Source organism: Ochlerotatus camptorhynchus, unplaced genomic scaffold (assembly GCF_037179485.1).
Source record: "Ochlerotatus camptorhynchus isolate MF236.1 unplaced genomic scaffold, CSIRO-AGI_Acam_v1.1 ptg000008l, whole genome shotgun sequence".
Lineage (NCBI taxonomy): Eukaryota > Metazoa > Arthropoda > Insecta > Diptera > Culicidae > Ochlerotatus > Ochlerotatus camptorhynchus.
In genome coordinates, this window is record NW_027040500.1 from 3,939,461 (window position 1) to 3,967,142 (window position 27,682).

At 37.8% G+C, this 27,682-nt stretch overlaps 1 protein-coding gene across 4 annotated transcripts in view; it reads right to left on the reverse strand.

Annotated features, from left to right (window-relative positions):
* The window catches only part of TrpA1 (Transient receptor potential cation channel A1), a 90,113-nt gene that overhangs the window by 48,765 nt on the left and 13,666 nt on the right, over nt 1-27,682 (reverse strand). For all 4 annotated transcript variants that reach the window (XM_065218304.1, XM_065218332.1, XM_065218323.1 and 1 more), the window contains exon 3: nt 7,370-7,617. In XM_065218304.1, the coding sequence (XP_065074376.1) occupies nt 7,370-7,617 (248 nt within the window). The remainder of the gene's footprint in view (nt 1-7,369; nt 7,618-27,682) is intronic.

Consider the following 27,682-nt stretch of genomic DNA (forward strand, 5'->3'; position numbering starts at 1 on the left):
GACTGCCATCCACTGACGACAATCGAATGTGCAGGGAGCTTCCACACCTGCGTAGGATATCGCATCCACCAACACACAAGGGTCAGGACCAACGGATTTACTTCCCTTCCGAAGGAAGACGTGACCAGACGTTCTCACCGCAATCGGTTGTGATTCAATCCAGATCCATTGGGATGAGAAGCAATCGCGCTTACCATTACACCACCGGCGCCGGCCCACTGTCCACTTCTGCGGATTTTGTTGTTTTTTTTTCAGTTTTGTGTTGACAGTCGTCCATACATTAATTAGAGGGCTTTAGATTCCATGTGTGAGTAAGTGATGACACTGGTCATTGTTATGCGCAATTGACCTTAAAAGGTGTGTTTCATATTTCACCACATGTAGTTTCAAAGAGCCTAAATGAAATGTGGAGCTTGTGAAGATCACTTGAAGATACGATATGACGGAATATTGATGCTTATTGTATAAAACACAAGTAAATGCTTCCAAATATTAATTAACGGGTGTTCAATAAAAAATGAGAATGATTTCAGAGCCGTCCAGCGCTCTTGTGAGAGCATCGCGACTAAGTTGCGTCGTACGGCTGACCAGCCCCTTTCTCCAATATGCATTGACGTTTTTTTGAAGAATAAACATTATATTTTTAATAAAAAATACTGAATTCGATGAAAAAATTTTTTTTTTTACTAGCTATATGACTGAAAAAATTTTCATTTTTAATTGAACACCCGTTAGGATAATATATTGAAAAATGTATTAAGTATTAGTCAAAAAGTTGAATGCTGTATTGAAATATTTTAAATCGTGTTAAATTTAGATGTTCCCTCATTTCACATCCGTTGAACCATTCTGAACGGCCATTCCGTTGTGATTATATTACAGTATTGCTAACAATGTATATACTAGGTGGGGTGAAAAGTAACCTCCTTGGGAATGAAAATCTTGTTTTTTTTTTAATTCAAAATAGTCCCCTTTTAGCTTGATACACTCCTACTTTCCTTTATTTAACGTCGGTCTCTGTTCCGCAATCTAGTGCCAATCACCGACGGACATCGATCGCCATCCATTGACGGCAATCTAATGTGCAGGAAGGCAGCTTCCACACCTGCGTAGGATATCGCACCCATTCATCAACACACATGGGCCGGGACCAACGGCTTTACTTCCCTTCCGAAGGAAGACGTGACCAGAGATTTTTATGCCTCAGAAAAATCCCACCGACCAGCTCGATACACTAATTCCAGCGATTTTCCAACTTCATGATCCCGCCGAAAAGTAATTTTCCGGAAGGTCTGCAAAATACTCCTCTGCGACGTCGATGATTTCCTCACGTGAGCTGAATTTTTTATTGATGAGCCATCTTTTGAGGTTTGAGAAGAGATAATAGCATAAAGATAACTCTAAGACCAGAAGGTTCCGAAGAAACGAGCTCAACTTTTTGGCTCAACTCTGATACTATCTTCGGTTCCAAGCTAATCGATGCACCCCTCGAAACATTAGAAAATCCACGAACCCCTCATTTTATCTGTCAAACTTTCATAGCGAATCAAAACAAACATAGTGTAGTACTGGAAATTATAATAGAATGGGGTACGTTAATCGATTTGCTTGGGACCAGTAGGCTAGTCAAGTAGTGAGCTAATTTAAAATCGTTAGTTTCGAATTGATTGTTGATAATAGTCTGAGGGAGCCAAATCAGGCGAATACGGTGGATGCGGAAGCAATTGGAGCCGTAAGTCATTGATTTTAGCCGTGATTGTCGTGCGTCGGTGTATTGTCTTGCAAAAACAAATTTTTTTCGCTTCATGTGAGGCTGTTTTGCAGCGATTTCGGCCCTTCAATCGCTCCAATAATGCACAGTAATACTCGCTGTTGATGGTTTTTACTTTTTCGAGGTAGTCCACGAAGAGTATGCCATGACAACCCCAGAAAGCCGACGCCATAACCTTTCCGACCCATCGAGCCTCCCTCGGCCGCTTCGGAGCACTCGTGCCGGCTTCAGTTAATTGCCGGGCACTCATTCTGTTCTCTGGGGTGTAATAGTGGATCCTGGTTTCATCAACAGTTACCAATCGACGCCCGATTCCACATCAGCAAGTCCAAGCACTCTTTCCAAGTGCTATTGGGTTCGTGTTTTTGGTCAGGAGTGAGCTTGCGCGGCACCCAGCGGCAGAATAACTTTTTCAAATGCAGAATCTCGCCCAAAATATGGTGAGTACACTCAGTACTAATCTTTGCGGTATCTGCTAGCTCATGCACCTTCAATTTCCGGTCAGCCAACACCATTTCATGCATTATTTTTTTGACATTGTCCTCTGTAACCGCATCGGAGGGCCTGCCGCTGCGGACTGGATCGGTAGTGGAGTTGCGGTCACCACCAATATTTGATGGTGTAATCTGATGGAGCACTAGTCCCATATTATTTATCCAACTTTTCTTTTGTTTTCTTCGCTGTTTTGCCTCTCAAAAAATAATATTTTATGAGAGAACGATATTAGTTTTTATCCATACTCAACATAATGCCTGTTCGTGCAAGCGACGTTTACCGCCTTTACCCTAAGCATAAAATAATAATTCTACCTGTCCATAGATGTCACCACTTGTCCATGTATAATTGTCACTGTGTTATTATTTGTTAGCCGTATGTAAAAACAAACGAATAAATGTACATATAGTTCGTATGCCTGCGCCATGGCAGGATGGCCCAACAGTCGATCTGTTTTTATCTATTAAATATATCACAACGTAGGGAAACAAAGTTCGGTGTGCGATCAATGCCAAACACGTCAACAACAATTAGCTGTCAAAACAAAACTAAAAACAGTATCGCACTGAAATTTGGCATGTCTGCCTACACTGATAAAATTTCAAATATTGTTTTTATGTGTCCCAAACATGAATTTTTGCAATGTGATCAACAAATAATATCTATGTGTCGGACACATACGTAATATGTGTACACATTAAAGCCATGTGTAACCACACATACTATTCATTTGACTCATAAATTTCATGTATGCTTCTGGGTGGATTCTGTTTATGTGTGGTCACATGAAAATCAAGTGGAATTTTACATGGAAATTCGTCAATGTGTGGAATTCTATTAGTGTAAATATGAACGGACTACAGGGCACCACAACCTTTTTTTGCAGTAGCAGTGCATTCTGGCGGTCAAGGAGGTTACTTTTCACCTCATCTTGTATATCTATATCTGATCGCGTAAGGATAGGACCCGATTTTTACGTTGCGTGATAAAAGGAAATATTGAAACGAGAACGATTATATCACAAACGAAGTGACAGACGGAGCGGCTCGAAAACTTTGGTGACTAACCTGCTATTGCAATTTTTCAGTGTACCACATGGCAACACCACTACTACTGGATTGAACCACATGGCAACACTACTATTAGATTGAACTAGCATTTTCACCAAATTTACTAGAATATTTTCGTTCTATCTCTTTCACTCTACTCAAAACTGAAATGCATAAAAAAAATGACAAAATGATACGCACTCTTTGCACACTGTCAAAGAATCATTGTACACAAAATCAACTTTGTTCAAATCAAAACAAAAAAACTAACCCATCTGGTGGATGATGGCACAAGCTTCCAAGAAAATTCTATTACAGTGAACCACATTATTTAAATGGATTTCTTCGCCAGTAAGTCGTCTGTCACTTTGTTTGTGATTATATGATCGTCCTGCCATGGCGGAGGTATGAGAACTATAGACGTTTTACGGGGACAAGTGTTGACATCTATGGGTAGGTACAGTAGCTATTTTATGTTATGGGTGGAGGCAGTAGTAGCAACCGGTGGAAACTAACGATTTTAAATTGGCTCACTACTTGACTATTGGTCCCAAGCAAATCGATTAACGCACCCCATTCTCGTATAAATTCCAGTACTACGTTATGTTTGTTTTGATTCGCTATGAAAGTTTGACAGATAAAATGAGGGGTTCGTGGATTTTCCTTTGTTTCGAGGGGTGCCAGAGCTGAGCCAAAAAGTTGAGCACGTTTCTTCGGGACCTACTAGTCTTAGAGTTACCTCTATGGTAGTAGTCGCCTGCACGAACAATATCTTTTTCGGTACCATGGAGTAAACAAAGTAAAAGTGAAAGGAGAGCAGCAAAATAGAGCACATGCGATATGACAATGCAGTGATGTTCATCAAGAAAATACCCGGAGATGGGCACTGTCTATTTTCTGCGCTGGTGTTACAGTTAAGAGGGAGCTAGGAACTTAAAATCATCATACAAGGATAATGGGCTTAAGTCGAAACGTCGTGGAACACATAAGAAATAACGTGGGAAGCTTTCGGAAGACTGGCAGTGATTCTGTCTGGGGAAATACGAAGCGTTACAGAGATAAAGTAAAAATGATTCTAAAAGAAGCAGTCAACGGCGGCAGAAGAGCAGTATATGGTGGGATCTATCCTAATTAAATATCAAAATTAAACTAAATACGTGCCAGGTTTGAAAAGAATATTTTCGTAATACCAATATTCATTTGATAACGGTGATGCATACATGTGGGGCTTATTGTGAGTGAAAGTAACCGCGGAATGGGCGTGACTCTCCAGACATTCTGAAAAGCATTGCTGGATCTTCAATAGACTACCATCTTCATACTCTCGGACTAAAGCTGTCTACAATGACCGTAAATGCGACATTGTAGAGAGAGTTCTTCCATAATATCACTGTCGGCCATTGGTGGTTAGCGGGAACACCATGACTCGCCTGTATTTAGGACTCTAAGAACGAGTTCTGAATACTGGTCATGTCCTCAATTTGTTTTGGGTCCGAGCTGTGTTGCATGGAATGTATAAACATATCGACAGTGAGCATGCATATTGGCGTATACGCGATGATCAATTCTCTTCAACGATTTTCTCTTTGCATTGCTACATTTAAACAAAACAATTTTCTAGAATTTGTTCAATGCAAAGTTGTAACAGGTTGTATTGGCTATCAAAAACAACAGCAAACGCACCGAGAAACGTTAATTCTAGCGAGTTATTAACAAAAGATCGATCATCGCGTCTACGCCCTTATGCATGCTCACTGTCGATATGCTTTTCTCCTAAGAAATTATTGTTCGATCCTAGAGGCTCTTAAATGCAAGTTTGTGGCATCAGACGAGTGTTGAAGGGTGGTCAATATGAATATTAAATATGTCCTCAATATGCGAGGAGCTTATAAGCTCATAACGCACATGCGGCAACAATTAAAGAAGGTTATTAAACAAGGAAAAGGAAAAGGTTTTGGTGTTAACTGAGCAGTTTCTCAGTAGGTCAAGAATTTAGGTGATGTTTATCTGTGCCAAAAGGAAATGGTTAATGTGGGAATATGGGATAATGCAAGTATGGTAATAATACAGAGTTATGTGGCTTGGAACATTGCGAAACATGACGGTGATTGATTTCGATTTCACTAAGTACAAATTGACTTGAAATACTACTCATAGTATTGGTAATGGCGTCATGTAATATTTATGGCCACAAAAATAAACAAATGCAGTAAAAACAGCGTTAATGTCATGGCAAGGAATATTACACCATATTTTCGACACGGTTGAAGTGCATCCACTTTGATGTGATATTATTTTTTTTTTTTGCTGTGTAGGCTAGTTTAGCAATTGTGTATTTTGAGGGATTCTAGAACGTTTTGAAAAGCCATTTCAGAATTTTGAGGAACTTATTTAGATTTTATGCCATTTTTTTCGTTTTGAATGTCCTTTCGGCGTTTCAAGTAAGCTTGAAGTCGGTTTTATTACCGCTCTTTCATCGTTTTGAGGTGCTTTTCTATGTAGTTTTAATACTACTCATGCATTTCGACCATTTTCTATTTGAAATTTAGCTTTACTGCCAATAATCCCATATCATTCTTATATGAAAAATGTAGGAATTGAGAAAATGGCAGTCGAAGTTACGAAGTACGATTTCCATGTAAATAATTGAAAAATCATAGCAAATTTATTAAAATATTTTCTGATTAAAATCAGTTGCATTGAAGCATGCATGTTATGTTTTATCAGCAAAAAATACGGCAACTCGAAAACCAGAATTGCAACTCAACCTCTGGACGATTCAATTTATGAATGGAACTGATATGCGATTACTTTGCTTGATGGGACAAACTGTTTTGATGTTGTTTTCACATTTTTTTTATGATCAAAGTCTGTATTATAATCAGATAATAGGAAAGCAGATGCCATTTGATAGTCGATAGCGTTGTTATTTCAAAATTGATGAAAATCCATAACACAAGTTACGTGTAACAGCTGTTGTTCATCGATTTGTGTTGTTGTCTACACAGCAAAAACATCAACATAACAGATCAAATTACTGGTTGCAGTAGTTTTATGTCCCGAACAGAGGAAAACAAATATATGTGAAATAATTATCCACAATAAAGGAACTCCACTCCAAATTATTACAAGTTGAGTTACTCCAAAATTAAACCATATACGAGTATATAAGTATCCGCTACGTAGGGTGGAAAACGGCTTCGGCCCCCGAGACCCTATTCCAAGCATGGGGTAAACAACAACAACAACTTAAAACGTTAATTTTTTGCAGCATGATGCTGCAATCATACAGCATCTTTTGGGATAGATTTATGTTTAATTTTTTTCAGTTAAAAAGCCCCGTGCTGACCCTGTTCTCCACCCTTCAATAAAACGAAAAAAGATGGAATAGTCAGGAATTGAGTCAACAAACTTAATTAACTGCACAGTGAGCAACAAGGGACCTTTTCAAACATAGCCGTCATCGTTTGTCAAACACGAGTACGAAACGATGATTCATGGAGTGAGTTCAAATTTTGCCTCTATCGTTTCCATCTTTAATATTTGCATGTAAATAGGGTAAATGTGTCAGTTACGGCACTAGTGCTCCAGTTTTTGGACCTTGGGGCTAAATCATTTTGCGTAAATAAACGGCAAAATAGATATTCTAACGTTGTATCGGTGAATAATGAAAAAATATGAAGGGCCGATTAGATGACCACTGGGGTCAAAAATCGACTCACTTACCCTAGCACAAAATAACACCATAAGCTTGAAATATTGTGGATAGGAGAATAATAAAGCTTTCCATGTTTGGGGCTTTGTGATTATTACTGCTAACAATTGTTTAATCAGATACGGTTTCCACATATTGCTAAAAGTTAAATCTATTTTGTGGCCACAGAAAGTTGATCTCATTGTTCAGTTCTGAATCACACAATATTACAAGGAAATTTAGCGGCAACAAATGCATGAATTAATATAATTTGTAATTGTTCACTGTTCCAGAAGCATACAAATCCCGCTGGGATATTTTAAAACTAACCGCAAATGATTTATAATTCGACTCACTTACATGTTCAACAAATACTCCAACGCATCCAGCGAATCATTTTCGACTGCCACGTGCAACGGTGTATTTCCGAACGAATCCTGGGCATTGAGATCCCCTCCTTGTTGGTGGATGTAGCTGAGGATGTTGATGCGATTCCTGGCCGCCGCCTGGTGCGCTGCCGTGCGCCCTTTGCTGTCTTTTACCGCCAACCGTCCGTTGTCTCCTTCGTACAGTCGTATAAATTCGTCCAGATTCCCCGCTTCCGCAGCCTGTAGGTGAATAGAAAGTTGAAAATGTGATAAAAGCAAAGTTGTCGATAAGCGGTGACGGTGATTCCCGTGCTTCAAACTTTCTAGGAGCTGGAAAATGTAGGTGTATAATAGGAAATCTAAAACACGTCATGTGTAATAAATCAATGCGGTGTTAAATAAGCGTGACAGTTGACAGCTCGTCAAAAATGATCTGTGAAAATTCTAAGGTTTATGTTCTAATCTAATATATACGATGTGAAACTTGGTGCACTCACGGACTGATATTCAGGTACTCCATTTAGAATAGCTGGAACAACAATGATTAGATGTTTAACTAAGGTTTCTTGGTACACGGAATCGTGAACAGATGCTTCTCTAGCGATGAGCGTTTTCAAACGAGGAGAATACCAGTATTTTTTATAAATCCAAGTTAAATATTGAAGCGCGATCATTTTTGCTACTAATCCTTGGCAACCGCGTTGGCATTCTGGGTACACAATGAACTTGGAACTTGGAATAGGTATTGCATGTAGCCTACGATTTAAAGGTCAATTGGCTAATAATGTTCACTGCAATTTTATGTCGAGTAAACAGCTGTACCAATACAATACACAAATTGAACCACCATGTAATAACATATATTTTTGGAATGTTAAAATTGTCGCAATTCAGTTTTATTTAGTCACAATTTTTAATAAGCAATATGTATGAAAGCATTATTAAATTACAGACAACGTATTAACTCGATATAGTAATTAATATGTTTATCAGCAAATTTATAATCGAGAATGGGCCCTGCGTAGTGGTTAGCTAGCACCAATACCTGTATCTTCCGCAGACAAGTCACGAATGACCTAAAATGTGTCACAGCGGAAAAAAAAGTTTCTCAAAGAAGATTTCAAACTAGTTTTAAGGCAATGAAATAACTGTTTCTATTTAATCTATTAAATCTATTTTATTATTCAGCACAAGGTAAACATTAGGCGAGGTGGCTCAGATAGCGTAGTCAGTAAAGGCACGGTATTTTGAAGCCGAAGGTGGTGGGTTCCATTCGCTGTTCTGTTGAGGAGACTCGACTTCCCTGGGCATAGAGTATAATTGTGCTTGCCCTCACAATACACAAATTCATGCAATGGTTGGCATAGAAAGTTCTCAGTTAATAATTGTAAAACGCTCTCAAAACAATTTTACGTTTTTTTTTTAGTCTAGAAGAAGAATCATCATTTTTATTTTTGATAGATAAATTTTTATGACGCGAGAACAATTGTAGTATCTATTTGCACTCGAGCTACGATGAGCGATGAAAATTAAATAAAGTGCATGGTCGGAAGTAAATTCAAGTAGGATAAGCAGTTTGAAGCATGTTTCATTAATCATTCACTTTATAGATTTAATTGCACACGACATACTACACTGGTGAATCTTCTGCACTTTTCCATAGGTATGTGTACAATGGTATGTATAAAATCTAAGATACGATAAGCACTATAATTAAACTCTTATCTGATACCGCATTTGAATAGTGTAAAGGGGATGAATATGCGAATGAGCAGTGTTTGGTTTGATTGCTACTAATATGGTTATCTACAGATTGGTAGCAATTTCGCTGTGTAAATACAGTAATGACCCGATTTGTTTAGTCCCCATTTTGAACATATTTTCTAATATTCTACGAAATCCATGCGCTTTCTCAGCACCAAAGCACCATCTTGAAGATTAATCAGATAGATTTGGAATTACGGTTGAGTGAAATTATTGAAAGATAAAAGTCTGATGCTCGGAGGGGCTGATAAAATCGGGTCATTACTGTATTACCATTGCTCTAACCTTGGTTCTAGTTGTCAAAACGCTGAAAAAGATTAATATGTGGTTGCTATGATAATAGCCAACAAGGCTGTTACAGTTACGGTCAGTTTGGTAGCATTTAAGGAAAAATAAAAATAATCGAAAAAATGACGAAATATGGTGAATACAACCCAGTCAACAATACGATTTTCATACAACAACTACAGGCTTGTTAATCGTTTTCATGAAAACCACATATTACTTTTTTTAAGCATTTGAACCTAGAAGCACAGTTAAAACGATATAAGTTAAATTCATAAATTTAAGATAGTAATTCGCCGTAATCTCCAGACAAGAGGTTGTTAATTAACTACGTAGGCAGTTTTTTGGATTCTTGACCGCCTCCCTCCCTCCTCCAACGTTGACAATTGTCTATACATTTTTTTTATAATTTGGTACGTTACGGGATGTAAGATCTACCACCGATTCCTAGTCTTGACTACTTCAAACTAGGGGAACAGGATTTTTCAGTAATCAAAGGAACACTTTTTATGGTATAAATAGCTGATAGTGATAAGACTTGATTTCGCCAACCGAGGATGATCTTGAAACTAGGAAAAAATGAGTTAGTTAGTTTTCATCTATGTGATTCCTAATCTTCTATTCGTAGTTCCATATTTTGAAGTGGTTAAGACTAGGTTTCTGATGCATGGTCATTATCGGTGTCATTGCTAGTTTTTGTTGCTAAGAAATCCAATTTTGACTGACAAAGGGGCGCGACTTTGGAGGGTGTTCCAACACACCAAAGGGTATAAATAGCGGGACCTTTCAATTAGAATCGATTCCTTGCGATGAAGGCAAGAATGACAACTAGAGATGAACTAGCCTTCGGCTAAAAATCTCTAACATAAAGAAGAAAAAAAAAGAATGACAACTGCATGAAAACCGAATACTTCATCATTTCTCAATAGGACATGCACTAAACTAAGGACACGGGATATACTACAATAGATCTAAACACTGGTCGCAGTGGAGTTATGTCCCGAACAGAGCAAAAAATGGGCCGTGGATAATTGACAATCCCCTCCTGAACTGTCTACGTAGTTTATGAACAGCCCCCAAGCTTAAAACCATTGTCACGAAATCTAAACCTTTATAAATCTTTACCATTTGTGTCGATCTGGAGGGTGGCCTATTAGAAATCAAACACTTTTTACAGAATGAAGCACCCTAATTTAGGCCATGCAGCAAAAATGAAAAGATGTCAGTTCAAATCAAAATTAAAAAAAAAAGATATTTTCGAAGCCACGAAAAATGGAATCCTCACGCAAGCAAAAACTATGAGCAAAGAAGAAAATTGTTCTTAGTGTTTTTTTTCATTATTTTTTTTTCCTTTATTTAGCATCGGCTGGTTCGCCATTTTTTTTGTGTTAATTCATTATCGAAAACGCTTCAAAACTCTCAGATTTCTGTTTGAAGTATTCGGTAGTACTGTTTGCAAATACGTTTACTCTGGAAAACTTAAACGGCTGACAAAGTTGCTGTCTCAAGAAACTCTTCAGAAAAATATGCTAACAAAATTTAAGACAACATTTGACTGTATTGAAATGTTTACAGACAACCTGGATGCAGTCGTCATTTGAACAACCAAGTCACACCGCAAAGTTGCTAATTGAAATTTCATCGTTTGGATCAATCTCATTCGTGTCTCACATCGTACATCTGAACTTGAGTTAACGGATAGGAGTTTAACAATAAAGAAGGCGATTGAAGATATAAAAGGTTCTCTAAAATACCCAACAATTGTCCAATTTGTATTACAATGGTGGAGCACTATCAGCCCAGGCATAGGATTGGCTCCTCCAGAGATTGTAGGAAAAAAATAACGGAGCAAAATATTTTTGAATTTTTTTTTAATTATTTCTTTGCTACACGCAAACGCCTAATAAAAATATTGATTTTCTTTAGCAGGAATGCCAGATTTGAAGACATGTCTTCATTATGAAGACATTTTAAATTCTATGAAGTCATATTTTCCCGCAGATATTTTATGAAGATGTTTGAACTGTTTGGCCATATGCGGAAATTCAAGAAGACATCCGAATGCTTTTTGAGTTTTAAGCAGACATGCGAAAGCTTTTTCTATTGAAATGAAGATCTAGAATTCATGTTTTAAGCTCTGTCTTGAACATGTTGATTATGAATTATGTATCCATTTTTTGTTTGTTTTGAAACAATACTCGATCGACCTAAATATCCGTAGGACTTCATTGTAATCTTTAAATATCAGGAGATCATTGACTTTTTGATCAACGTGCCATTCTGAAAGAATATATGAGGGACGACCTTTGAGCCTTTAAACCGATGACGGTTTTCACAAAAACAACTGATCAACCTAATAAATTTTCAAAGTGACTCATTAAAATCATAGAGGTAACTAGTAGGTCCCGAAGAAATGTGCTCAACTTTTTGGCTCAGCACTATCTTTGGTCCCAAGCTAATCGAGGGGTGAATTCCTCGAAACATAGGAAAATCCAATAACCCCTCATTTTATCTGCCAAACTTTCATAGCGAATCAAAACAAACATAGTACTGGAATTTTGGCTATAATGGGATACGTTAATCGTTAATCTCATCTTCTAGGTAAACATGTCAACATCACAGGCATAACAATGAAACTGCAACGTGCAGAATCGTAATCTACCTAACTAATAACCCAAGAATTAAGTAAGAACCATAGGTCCACCGTTGTATAATTGGCAATGCACCCGTGTACTGAATGGGAATTGTGGGTTCGAATCCCACCGGTGCCCTTATATTTTTTCGCAAATTTTCTCACGCACACGTCTCTTACCGATGATATGTGCTTACCTCTCAGTATGTTCAAACTTTCCTATAAACAATTAAATTGACTGCAAAGTCGCTAAACCGTAAATAAATAAAAAAAAAAATTAAGTAAGAACAGTCCTAAAAGGCTCGGTAGCCATCATAACATCAAAAAAGGGTGTTTCAACCACAATGCACAGTCTTCATCAGTGTCAGTGTGAAATCAAATCTAGAGAATATAAATTTCCGGCTAGCTACAGACCTTTAAAATACCTCCTGACATTGAAAACATATCTGAGAAATTTTAACAGTTTCTAATATTCAGAATAATACTTTATCAACCTTACCAATATTTTGGAAGAATATCAAGAGAAACTAATAGATATCTTATTGAAAATCAACAAATATCAACATAGTGCTAAGACTTCTACGAAGGTTCCTGTACTTTCGCAAAGTTCCTTGAACTTAAACTTAGATCTATGAACTCAAAGAAAGCTCCATGAACTTCTTCTCAATCAACTTATCCGGTAGGGGGCGACCCCGGCGTAGTGGTTAGCATCCATACCTCTCATGCCAAAGTCACGAGTTCAAATCTCACCCCCGGACAAGTCACGAATGACCCAAGAATGTTAAAGTGACTATAACAAAAAAAAAAATCAACTTATCCAAAACTCTATGAGCCTGAAGTTTCCTGAATTTCCACGATTTTCCAATAGCTTACACAAAATGAATTTATACCAAGATTGCTGAACTTGTATATATTTCCAATAACTCATCAACTGTCCCCTGAATGTCTTCGATGCTTCACTGTTATAGTTTATTCCTAGCTCTCTTAATTTGACCATGATCGCCGAATATCCATGATAATTACAATCTTGATGGAAAATCCGTAAAAACTAACGGGTGTTCAATAAAAAAATGGTGATTTTTTCAGTCATGTAGCTAGTAAAAAAATTTTTTTTTTCAACGAATTCAGTATTTTTTATTAATAACATAATGTTTATTCTTCATAAAAAAAACGTCAATGAATATTGGAGAAGGGGCCCTGGTCAGCCCTACGACGCAACTTAGTCGTAATGCTCTCACAAGAGCGCTGGACGGCACTGAAATCATTCTCATTTTTTATTGAACATCCGTTACTATAAGATCGCTTCACTTCTATGATGCTTCCTGAACTTTTGAGAATTTCGTTCCCTGAAGTTCTAAAAAATTACGGCATTACCTAAAGCCCAAAAGTTAAAAGAAGGACCCGAAATCTTTAAAAAGTTTCCTGTATTAAAATAAAGTTTAATTGACTTCATCGCAGTTCTATGAAGTTTTCCTGAATTATTATGAAGCTCTCCAAATTTATATTAGATTCTCTGCATTTCTTCGAACATCTCCAAAGTCACTGAAGATTTGAGAATATATATAAAGGTAAAAAAAACAAATGCCTGAACTTCAATGAACTTTCGCAACTTTCTGTAAAATTCTACAAAGTTTGATGTTGTTCTGCAAAATCATCTGCATTTTTACATAGTTCATTGAAGTTTTACGAAGTTCACTGAGCTTTTTTACAATGCTAGCTGATATCCTATATAATTTGTTTCACTTCTAGAAAGTTACGAGAACTTCTATGCAGTCTTTGAAGTTCTACGAACTTTTGTAAATTTCTATAATGTATCTGAAGATGTATAAAATTTCTTGATATTTCATAACATTTTCTAAACTTTATGAAGTTCCTGAGTATTCCGGAGCTTCCTGAAGTCCTGAAATGACATTCTCTTAAGTCTTACTTTCTACGAATTGCCATTGACTTCTGTGAAGGTCCCTTTAAAACTAAGTTTTATAGTTCTGAAATTGTGTACATCTATCCCCACGAGCAATTTTTAAAAGTGAAGAAATTTATTACCTATAGTTTATGTCTTTCCACCAAGGGTCGTGCACCCCCTCCCCCAGCTCAAGTTCCTATTTACGTCTATGAATGCATTTAATTCAAAGTTCCCAAGTAACAATTTTGGTTTTATGAGGGTTCTGTAGACCATGATTTGGACTTGTAGCATGCTTTAAAACCACTATAAAACTTGCAATGTTATTTGGGGTTCCAAAAATGGTCCCATTATCCATCCAGTATCCCAGATCTCCATTAATTCAAGTTAAAAAAAAATCTAGAACAGTTTCAATTTCCAATCTTTCTTTTTCGAATGACCCATTTATAATTTTGGAACTCAGTAAAACTTTAAAATTCAGAGAAAATGCTAGATGAAAGGACATAAAAAATATCAAAAAATTTAACATCTTAAATAATAGTGTGCGCGGTTTGCTTACTCGGCTTAGCATAGGGCTGAATGGAAACGAAAGTTTCTGGCAACACTGCCGATAGGTGCACCGTAAGTGGGGGAAACCAACTATGAAAACAACTAGGGACTTTTTTTTCTTTTGGCCGTAGTTTAGCTCGACGTTGAATGAGTATACCTTTAGGCGTATTGTAATATAATAAATTTAGGCTTTTCGTTGTTTGATTGATGAATACTTTTAGGCAAATTATAACATCGGAAATTTAACACTCCGAACACGAACATTATTACGCAGCAATATATCAATATGTTTTAAATCTATTGATACCGAAACAATATTTAAAGCTGGAAATTTCAAATGGCACCAATAGATTTGAAATTCGTCAATAAATGGCGGAGCTATGATTTTTCAAATATTGCAAGTTAGTCGTTACACATTTTATCGGAGGCATCGTATTCGGAGTGTTAAACTACAACATTTAAGCTGTGTCTGTATGCTGAAGATGATGCTTTCTTATCTTTCACAAAATGTAACGGTTTAATAAAACAATCAAAAATGTACATAGGTACATACGATTAGATAAAATTGATTACCAGTTCCATGAACAGGCTGGACATGCGGACGAGACGCTTCTGCAAAGATGACTTTCTTGAGAAATTTAAATGAAAAGTTAATTACAAAAATCTAAATTTTTCAGGAACACCCTTAGTCAATTCCGACAAAAAATACTCCTAAACGTTAAGTGATAGATAAAATGTTACTTTCACAGAGTTTAAATTTACCTCAGCTATAACTTTTGTGAAGATAATATGTGTTTTTTTTCAAAAATAAAAAAAGTTATATTTTGAAAATCAATTAATTTGACCCTGATTTTTAGAAATTGTAGTTCTGTACCATCCCAGATAGTAACAAAAAAACATTATCCTCAAGCCTTCATTAGATTATGCACTAAGGCTCTTAACTTGGGACCTTTCAATTAGAATCGATTCCTTGCGATGAAGGCAAGAATGACAACTGTATGAAAACCGAATACTTCATCATTTCTCAATAGTGATTAAGTAATACGATATGCACTAAACTAAGGACACGGGATTTACTACAATAGATCAAATTACTGGTCGCAGTAGTTTTATGTCCCGAACAGATAAAAAAGGCTCTTTACTTTACCACAGTACAGAAATCCTTACATTGACACATTTGACAAAAAAGCACATTCACACATTCCAAATCAAATGTTCCCATACTACAGACCACTGCCTTCGTGGTGTTTTACAATTGATTGCTTAGCAACACAAGTGCAAAACACCACTTCAAACTAAAATTATTGCTAAAGCATTTTCCCATATTGACGACCCACCTTTTCGTCATCTCAAGACAAAACCAAATCCAAACTCCGACGCAGCAAGACTTTATCTGACTCTACCTTCTCCGAACCAAATTTGTTCCCATACACGACTAATAGTCAATCAATATTTATTGCATACGCACCGTTATTGTTCGACCGGCACCAAGCGTATCATGGTACACGTGCTGGCACCGGACTCTCTTTCTTACTTGGCGCCAAGCGCTGAATTCTCTTTACTGATAAAACTTCTTACTGAGCTCCCATTGGTTGAGCCATAATTTCAGGTAACTCCAAGCGTCCCAACTAACAATTTTCGCAATGTAAACGCTTTACTCATTTCATTTATATAGCCTCAAGCTGTATTCAAATGTTATACGATATGAGGAAACCTTTATTCAACCTCTATACAAGCAAACTTGGCGAACTTAGTCAGCTACTTATGGCTGTTGGGACGGTTGGGACAAGCTTTTATTGCATATCTAATTACGCTTCTATACAGCAGTTATCCTGCTGTTTAGTTGTATGTGAACTTGAAAGGCGCTTACTCAACCTTTACTCGATTATCCAATAATCTCTACACAGCTTTCTCTTGACGCCAGGTTAACACTCCGAATACGGTGGGTAAAAAACTTTACGCCGACTACGAAGCCTCCGAAAAACGTGTAACGGCAAGTTTGCAATGGCACAACTTAGCCATTTATTAATGAATTTCAAAAATTGTGGTACCTTTAGAATTCCTAGGGTTTCTAGATTATTTTGACTGCAAAAAACTTGAAAATAGAGTCGTCTACTTTTTTAAAAAGCGAAAAGAGTTGTTACACGTTTTTTTGAAAGGTGTGTTTGCAGGGTTTTGCAAGTGTCGCAAGATCTGTAATTTAGATTAATGGGCACAAATGTTCACAATTAGCCAGAATACAGCCATGGTTCCTTTATATGGTCCTGGAGACAACGGAACGGTCCTCGAAAAATCCGGAACATCCGTAAAAATGGTCAATCCATGATCCTGATCCTAGAGCTCTGCGGTTTTTTTGAAAACATTAGGAACTGTGATACAAAAAAATATTTGGGGTCGTGACATAATCATGTACATGGACCATGGGACCGTCCTCCGGAAGATCCGGAACATCCGTAAAAGTGGACAATCCATGAAACTGATCCTAGACCTCCGTGTTTTTTTAACATTAGGATCTGTGAAATAAGAATGAATTTGGGTCATGGACCCAGATGGCCATGGCACCGTCCTCCGGAAGATCCGGAACATCCGTAAAAGTGGTAAATCCACGATCCTGATCCTAGAGCTCCGCGTTTTTTTTATAAATATTAGGAACTGTGATGATAGAAAGAATTTGGGCTTGTGACATAAACATGAAACTGGATGTCCATAGGACCATCCTCCGGAGGATCCGGAACATCCGTGAAAGTGGTCAATCAATGAAAATGATCCTAGAGCTCCGCAGTTTTTGAAAAAAAAAACACTAAGAACTGAGATGATAGAATGAATTTGTGGTCGTGACATAAACATGGACCTTGATGGGTATGGGACCGTCCTCCGAAAGATCCGAAACATCCGTGATAGTGGAAAATTCACAAAACTGATCCTAGAGCTCCATGGTTTTCTTGAAAACGTTAGGAACTGCGATATTAGAATGAATTTGGGATCGTAACATAAACATGGACCCAGATGGCCATCGGACCGTCCTCCGCAAGATCCGAAAATTCCGTAAAAGTGGTCATTGTATGAAACTGACCCTAGAGCTCCACGGTTTTTTTCGAAATCACTTGGAACTGTCATATATAAATAAATTTGCGGACGTGACATAAACATGTACCTAGAAGGCCATGGGACCATCCTCCGCCAGATCTAGAACATCTTTAAAAATGGTCAATCCTTGAAACTGATCCTAGAGTTCTACGGTTTTTTCGAAAGCATGTGGAACTGCGATATAAGAAAGAACTCGGGGTCATGATATAAACACGAACCGGAGACGAACCAGCCCAGGGCTGAAAGTCTCCTTAATAAAGATAAAAAAAACCCGGACCTGGATGGCCATAGGACCGTCCTCCGGAAGATACGGAACATCCGTAAAAGTGATCCAGAGGTTTCTTATATCACAGTTTTTAAAAAAGAACTGCAGAGCTCTAGGATCAGTTTCACAGTATGATAAATTTACGGATGTTCCGGATCTTTTGGAGGACAGTCTCATGGCCATCCGGATCCATGTTTATGTCACGACCCTAAATTCTATTTTAAATCGCAGTTCCAAGAGTTTTCGAAAAAAAACCCACGGTTTTTTTAATAGTTTCATCGATGATCTACTTTTACGGGTGATCAGGATCTTCTGGAGGACGTTCTAATGGTCATCCAGGTTCATGTTGATGTCTCGACCCTAAATTCTTTCATATATCACAGTTAGAAGTGTTTTCGACAAAACTACGGAGCTCTAGAAACAGTATCATGGATGGACCATTTTTACGGATCTTCCCGAGGACTGTCCCATGGTCATTCGGTTCCATGTTTATGTTAAGACTCCAAATTCATTCTAATATCACAGTTCCACGGTTTTTCGTTCTTGGATCAATTTTATGGCTTGAAATCGGGCTAAGGCCGTTGTCCTTTGCTGTCCGAAGAAGTCGTATCCACTCTACTCGATCCATGGCCAGACTTAGCCAGCCTCGTAGTCTGCGAAGGGTCCGCAGGTCGCCTTCTACTTGGTCGATCCACCTAGCCCGCTGCGCGCCTCTTCTTCTTGTTCCTGTTGGGGCGCTTTCGAGAACAATTTTCACTGCGTCGTCGTGCGACATTCTTACGACATGCCCAGCTTACCGTAGTCGCCCAATTTTTGCAATGTGAACGATGGATGGTTCTCCCAACAGCTGGTGCAATTCTTGGTTCATTCGCTTCCTCCACGTTCCGTCATCCAAGGGCGCGTTTGTCCTCCACGAGCATAGTCACGGTCTCGTGGCTGTAGACGACCACCGGTCTAATCAGCGTCTTTTAGATAGTCAACTTCGTGGCGAATTTCATTCGACCGGAGCGTCCTCCGGAGTCCAAAGAAGGCACGATTCCCAGCCATAATGCGTCTTTGAAATTCTCTGCTGGTATCATTTTCGACGGTCACCAGTGAGCCCAAATACACGAACTCATCGACCACCTCGATTTCGTCACCGTCAATCTGAACTCGGGGTGGGAGGCTAACATTATCTTCCCTAGAACCTCTTCTTTTCATGTATTTTGTCTTTAATGCGTTGATGGCAAGTCCAATCCACCAAGCTTCAGCCTTCAGGCTGATGTACGTTTCCGCCTTCGTCTCAAATTTCCGTGCCATGATGTCGATGTCATCGGCGAAGCCAAGAAGCTGGACGGACTTCCTGAAAATCTTGCCACTCGTGTTTATCCCTGCTTTTCTGATCACACATTCTAACGCAATGTTGAATAGCAGACATGAAAGTCCATCACCTTGCCGAAACCCCCTTCGAGATTCAAAGGGACTCGAGAGTGTCCCCGATACTCGAACAACGCACATCACTCGATCCATCGTTGCCTTGACCAATCGCGTCAGTTTATCTGGAAATTCGTACTCGTGCATAATCTGCCATAGCTGATCACGATCGATTGTGTCGTATGCGGATTTGAAATCGATGAACAAATGATGTGTAAGCAAGTTGTATTTGTGGCATTTCTGCAGAACCTGCCGAATCGCGAAAATGAACCCATGAATCCCTACTGGTATTGCCCAAGAAATTTCTTGCAAATGGTGACAGGCAGCGGCGTATAATTTGGGAGAGTACCTTGTAAGCGGCGCTCAGCAGTGTGATCGCGCGGTAGTTGCAGCAATCCAACTTGTTGCCCTTTTTGTAGATTGGGCATACAACACCTTGCTTCACTTCTCCGGTAATATCCCCTCCTCCCAAATCTTGGCAATTACCCAGTGTAGCGCTCTAGCCAGTGCTTCACGACCGTATTTTAATAGCTCACTTGGTTGTTGATCTACACCAGTTGCTTTGTTGTTCTTCAGTCGACCGATATCCTCCTCAACTTCTTGAAGATCAGGGGCCAGTAGCCTGTCGTCTTCTGCACGTGCTCCAAGGTCTGTTGTCGTGCCACCTTCGTTTTCTGCTGCATCACCGTTGAGATGCTCATCATAGTAATGCTTCCACCTCTCAATTTTATGGTGTGACCATTTTACGGATGTTGTTGATCTTCCGGACGACGGTCCCATGGCTATCTATCATGTTTAAGTCACGATCATAAATTCATTCTTATATCACAGTTTCTAATGTTTTTGGAAAAAAAAATTGCGGAGCTCTAGGATCAGTTTCATTGATTAACCTCTTTTACGGATATTCTGGACTTACCAGAGGATGGCCCCATGGCCATTTGGGTCCATGTTTATGTCATGACCCCAAAATATTTCTTATATCGCAGTTCCATATGCTTTCGAAAAAACCGTAGAACTCTAGGATCAGTTTCGAGGATTGACCATTTTTAAAGATGTTCTACATATTGCGGAGGACGGTCCCATGGCCTTCTGAGTACATGTTTATGTCACGACTGCAAATTAATTTATATATGACAGTTTCAAGTGTTTTCAAAAAAAAAAAACCGTGCAGCTCTAGGATCAGTTCCATACATTGATCACTTTTACGGATTTTTCGGATCTTCCAGAGGACGTTCCGATGGCCATCTGGGTCCATGTTTATGTCACGATCCCAAAATCATTTTAATATCACAGTTCCTAACGTTTTCAAGAAAACCACGGAGCTCTAGGATCAGTTTCGTGAATTTTCCACTTTCACGAATGTTCTGGATCTTTCCGAGGACGGTCCCATGGACATCCAGGTTCATGTTTATGTCACAAGCCTACATTATTTCTATTATCACAGTTCTTAATGTTTTCAAGAAAACCACGGAGCTCAAGGATCAGGATCGTAAATTTACCACTTTTACGGATGTTCCGGATCCTCCGCAGGACGGTCCTATGGACATCCAGGTTCATGTTTATGTCACAAGCCCAAATTCTTTCTATCATCACAGTTCCTAATGTTTATAAAAAAACGCGGAGCTTTAGGATCAGGATCGTGGATTTACCACTTTCACGGATGTTCCGGATCTTTCCGAGGACGGTCCCATGGACATCCATCTTGGTCCATGAGCCAAATTCATTCTTATATCACAGATCCTAATGTTAAAAAAACGCGCACCTCTAGTTTCAGCTTCATGGATTGATCACTTTTACAGATGTTCCGGATCATCCGGAGGACGGTCCTATGGACATCCAGTTTCATGTTTATGTCACAAGCCCAAATTCTTTCTATCATCACAGTTCCTAATGTTTATAAAAAAAATCGCGGAGCTCTAGGATCAGGATCGTGGATTTACTACTTTTACGGATGTTACGGATCTTCCGGAGGACGGTCCCATGGCCATCTGAGTCCATGACCCAAATTCATTCTTATTTCACAGATCCTAATGTTAAAAAAACCACGGAGCTCTAGGATCAGTTTCATGGATTGTCCACTTTTACGGATGTTCCGGATCTTCCGGAGGACGGTCTCATGGCCATCCAGGTACATGATTATGTCACGACCCCAAATATTTGTTTATATCACAGTTCCTAATGTTTTCAAAAAAACCGCAGAGCTCTAGGATCAGGATCATGGATTGACCATTTTTACGGATGTTCCGGATTTTTCGAGGACCGTTCCGTTGTCTCCAGGACCATATAAAGGAACCATGACTGTATTCTGGCTAATTGTGAACATTTGTGCCCATTAATCTAAATTACAGATCTTGTGACACTTGCACAACTCTACAAACACACCTTTCAAAAAAACGTGTAACAACTCTTTTCGCTTTTTAAAAAAGTAGACGACTCTATTTTCAAGTTTTTTGCAATCAAAATAATCTAGAAACCCTAGGAATTCTAAAGGTACCACAATTTTTGAAATTCATTAATAAATGGCTAAGTTGTGCCATTGCAAACTTGCCGTTACACGTTTTTCGGAGGCATCGTATTCGGAGTGTTAAATTATTGCTCTTACCCTTTTTTTAAGGAATTTATCACGTTAATTGTACTGCGAATCAAATTAATCGAAATTAGTTATAAAGCAACACCACCAAATTATTTACAATGCACCGGAACCTGGAATCGAACTCGAGATGACCGCATTGGCGAACCTTGATACTACCAACTTTGCTACGCCAACACTTTGAACTGACGTAAATAAATTTGCATGTCCTTCTACAACAAGATTGCTGAGTAGCGGCTTTATAAAAGTGCATATGCATCACTTTGCTCGACTAGTTAATTCAGCTTTGTAAAGAAGCAGAGTAAGAACTGTAAAACTGCACAAGTCTTAAAATAAACCTAGTTGACTGTAAAATAGCTTCCAAAGTAGCGCTAGCACAGTTTATTAGTTGAGTACAGGTTGTTTAGTTGTTGAAAAGGCACTTTTGATGTTTATGTTATTCAGCAAGAGTGGTTGGTTGTGTAGCAGCCATCAAATAAGAAATATATTGGTTTTATTGGCTTTGTTTTGAAGCTAAAAGTGGAAAGTTGATTAATATTTGTATAGGAGTGATATTAGTGTTTATTGGCTGATGTTATTCAGTGGGGCTGACAAATTGAATAATGGTTGAGGAAGAGTTGAGTAAACGCTCTCCAAAACTATTTTGCTAGCTTCTGCTTGTAGCTGTATCTGCAGCTTCATTTCAGCTACTTTTCAGCACAACGCTGGAAAAGTTGGCTTATAAAGCTGAAAATGTTAGTTGGGGTCTCTCTCTCTCTCTCTCTCTCTCTCTCTCTCTCTCTCTCTCTCTCTCTCTAGAACAAATAACATTGTAGAGTTATTGTACTATGTAGAGTATAAGTAACTTGTAACCAAAAGTATTTTAATAATAAACAGAATCGTATCATCAATCGTACTTATTTTAATCACGTCCATGTCTGTGCATATCACAGTTCCAATAATGAGTAACATGTTTACTGAACTTACGATTCCAGTCAGTTTTTATGCGATATTCCCTTTTGAATGTATGTGAGGATTTATTTCATCTAAAAACCTCATATAAATATCAAACTAAGAGGGCCAGCCCTTGTTGCATCGAAAACAGCTGAAACATTCAAAGAGTAGCTTCCCAACCTAAAGATAAGAATCGTCCGTGGAAAACATAATTTTTTTTTTCGGTACATTTTTTTTTTTTTTTTTATTATAGTCACTTTAACGCTCTTGGGTCATTCGTGACTTGTTCGGGGGTGAGATTTGAACTCGTGACTTTGGCGTGAGAGGTATGGATGCTAACCACTACGCCGGGGTTGCCCCCTTTCGGTACAATGTTGTTATACATCAATAACAATAACTTGAACCGTAATGCAGTCTTCAGATTTTCCTCATAGTTGAAGTTCCTTTTTATTCTTCTTCTTCTTCCCCTTCTTCTTCGTATTATTATTATTTTTCTTCTTCACATTTCAAGGTCATTGCTTATCGCATATTAGCTTAACAAATTGGTCTCAACTTAGTGTTCTAGATGCACTTCCACAGTTATTAATTATTTGATTTGCATTAGTACAATTGTGCGGCAAATAAAATCTACTCTATGCCCAGAGGAGTCGACAAATTTTCCAACCCGAAAAACTCCTAGATCGGGCTGGGAATCGAGCCCAGTCACCTCCAGAATGGTTTTGCTTTGAGCTACGCCTTTACCAACTGAGCTAAGGGAGGCCCTAAGTTTAAGCACAAGTGCTGAAATTCTGTGCTAAATCTAGTATTCTGAACAAGTCATATACATAAAAGAGTGTGTTTCCCCTTATATTTTAACAAAATCCCTATACAGTCATCCTGGAGATCAACGTTATGCACAATGGCTATGATTATGAAGAGGCTGGGCTTAAATTTCAAAGCCACCGGATTCAATTTCGATGGCCATTATGGTGTTTCAAATGATCGATTTGTGTCCACACATCGTAGTTGATTCCAAATCAGGACCTAATCATCCCCAAACATTTTAGAACATTTGACTGTAGCCTGATACTGCACTGACCTTTGATTTTTTGCTGAGAACTACAATAGGATCTTCGCCATTTTATTCTACGGCTACAATTTTCCTAAAAATCATATTTTAATTGAGCATTTTTTTTCCTTTAGTTTGTTTTCCGTCGATCTTGTTTTCCGTGCTGAGCACCAATGCTACCGACGCCAGGGAGGCAGCTTCTACACTTGGACCCTACCTATCGACCCATCAACTCATGAACCGGTGACCAACGACTTTACTTCCCTTCCGAAGGCGTGATCAGAGATGTTATGCCTCAGAACATCCCGGCGGCGTCGACTGGGATTGAACCCAGGCCTTCTGGGGTGAGAGGTAATCACGGTGGTAAGCGGCACCACCGGCACCGCTATTTGATTGAGGATCGCCAACATAACTTATTAATTGGTAAAGGAGCTGACGATCTTCTTATATGAAAGGCTCGGAAGAGGTAAACAAAAAAAAAAAAAGTTTTCCCATGTTTATTCCCAAATAAACATCAAAACGGCGAGTGCAGTTTCATTATGTATCCTAATCGACTAAGATTAAGAGAAAATAATCAAGAAATGGTTTGAAATTGATCATTTGAGCAACCCTGATTGTCATGTTATTTTCTTGTTCTGCAAAGAATTAACAACTGTTTTCATATTAATTTTATTTACTATTCCACATTAATAATAATAATAAAAAAAAAATAAACTGCTACATAATAAATGACATAAATGCAATATCTACCTGTATGATCAGGTTTGGATTTATCCTAGCGCTCGGCTGCAGGCGAAGTACGCGCGACCAGTTGACAGGTATCTTGAGCGGAGTCGAAATTGTGAATCCATGTCTACGTGAACTGCTTCGTAGCATATGTCTGAACGATTTTCCGCTGTACATCGCAATTGATAACATTTATTAGGTTCTGTCTACTGCATCGATTGTTCCGGGCCTTAGGATTTTGCCAACATTAGGGTTAAGCTAAGCGATTATTATTTAATGTACTACGACACGGTGAAATGTTCTTCAACACTTGAAACGGTACATCAACTCAATGTTAGCGATTTTTTCATGCTGGTGACACAAATGACCGAACATTCTGAGTTCCAGAGATCTACACGTAACACTATTTAGTAGAACGGTTATGACAAGAACAATGGAATGTTAATTAACTTCGGGTTGTTTGTTCAATTAAGCACCACGAGAACACTTTTTTCTACGTAGCGAAGCTGCAACATAATCTTAAGCTGCTGATGGAATTACGTAACGGTAGTTACAGTGAGCTGTTTTATTGGGTAATTGATTGATTAGCACTACCAATCTCTATCCGGATTTGATTGCATCTCTAGGAAATTTATAACAGTGTGGATTGCTAAAGACAGCATGTTTGATTGGAAGGTACGATTTTATTCACACCCACAAAAAAGGCAAATAAATGTTTTAGGAAATGTGAATATTTCTGTGATTCCAGCTTCTTTCATCGTGAAAGGATTTTGGCAGTTACAAGAACATTTTTTTGAATATGAATACTGAATGAATACTTTCTATTTATTTGGTTCATTGTACTTCAGGAAATGACAGTTTGAAAAATGATAGTCAAATACGAAGTGCTCATACTTCATTCAAAAACTGCTCGAACAGCATATACACCCCTATTCTGTATTTCGTTTCGAACGAAATTCTCATACAAAAAAATATTTTTTTGTATGAGAATTTCGTTCGAAACGAAATACAGAATAGGGGTGATAGACTTGACCAATCAAGGCACAATTAATTCGGATTACTGAATTCAGATGCATGAAATTTCAGAGAGTTCTTTTAGTATGAGCATCTAAATTTTGATCATGTATTTGATTTACCAGTATATTAATTGAATAATTCATCAACCAGCAGCCAAAATTTCAGAACTTTGGATGCTCATACTGAAAAGCTCTAAGAAATTTCATGGATAGTAAAAAAAAAGTAATATTTTTATGTCCAGTACTATAGCTAGCGAAGCATATTAAACCATCCTAACATGCCCAAACACACTTTACTGAATAGAATAATAATAATTTTTGGCCAACCAGGGGTGCTGTAATGTTTTGTGGAGGGGATATTTGACAAATATTTATACGGCACATGCAGAATATACATTTTGCACCCTTATTGATCAAAATTGATAATAACACGGTATTGGAATTCCGCAAATAACTAAAAATCATCAACTCAATATTGAAAGATGCAATTATAAATTGTTTTGTTCACCGGATAAACCAAAAAAAAAAAAAATGCAGCAAGAGGCAATGTATCCTCTAGGATATTAAATAGAAGCAATGGAAAACAAATCGTATGACAATAAAAAATCTTAAATGTTCCATACATAGTTGAAGTATTTCCATTTAAAAATCTGTGAAAAAAAAATATACAAATTTATTTTTTTTCATAAAATTATAAAAATTATAAATGAGTAGCCTTTAGTTGATTAATTGCCATTTTCTAGTGATTTTATTAGTACTGCTGATTGCATCTGGAACTGGACTTTCCCAAAAATGTAAAAAGTGTGATAAAAGTGCACGTTTCCGTCAAATCGTTTTGATGTCTTCGAAGCACTTATAGCTTGCATCATAAGGAATAAGTGCACCCAAGACACCAAGACAATTAGACGTAAACTTGCAGTTTTATCACACTTTTTAATAAGTGAAAACGCACTTATAGTCCAATTTGGTGTGAAACGCGCAATATTTTGGCCATTTTTAATTGGCAACATTTTTATTTTTAATATATTATTTTATGTACTATATTGTCTTATGACTTCATGCGTGAAGTTAACGATTTACATAGTTCGAGGTGCTTAGCGGCAATATCAGGCTTAAAGTGAAAACTTTATAGGATAGATGAGGAGATGAAAGTATAGAACTAATAGTACCGTTATAGTACGGCAGTGTGAAAATTGTATATAGAAATTAGAAAGCGGGCAAAGGACAATTTTGGGGAAGGAATGAATCGGATCGAGCATTCTCTTTACCAAACGCATCTGTTGATGAGGGGTGGTGTTGGGTGTTTCTTCCCGTCACCACTGTCAAAAGGAATGATCACTGTTTCGGTCATGTACCTCCGTGTTCGATATTTATTGTGTTAATTATTTATATTTTTTAAATGCTTTAGAGATAATAATGATAATATTATTAGAACATTCAGATTTTTGATTGGAAGTTCTTCATATATGCGTCACTTAAGGTTTTTATAAGCATATATGCAAGTCAATTGGATACTAATTTAGTTGCCATCAAAAAACAAAGCATTGAATCGTAGTAGGAACGAATATCATGATACCCTAAATTGGTATGGATGAGCCTGATATAAGAGGTAAAATTCCAAAAAATGTTCCCACAATACCATTCAAATTCCAAATGAAGCAAATGCAATACCAAAACAATACCATTTTTTGGTATCCATATATCAATTTTTGTTATTTGCATAGTATTTTGCATGCAATTTTTTGTTATTATTGTTTGGTATTTTACCACATACCATGACATAGGTGATCAACACCAAATTTTGATATCAGGATAGTTATTTACTCCTGCTCCGATACCAAAATTTGGTGTTGAACAGCAAGACATACGAGGTAACATACCAAAGAATAATACAAAAAAAAATGCATACAAAATACTTTGCAAATAACAAAAAATGATATTTGGATACCTAAATACTACCTGTGTGGTATTGTTTTGGTATTGCATTATCAAAATTTAGTATTGGAAAGGTATCGTGGGTTCATTTGTTTGTGTATTATTTTTTGGTATTTTACCTCTTAGGTCAGGCTCATCCATACCAATTTAAGGTATCGAGAT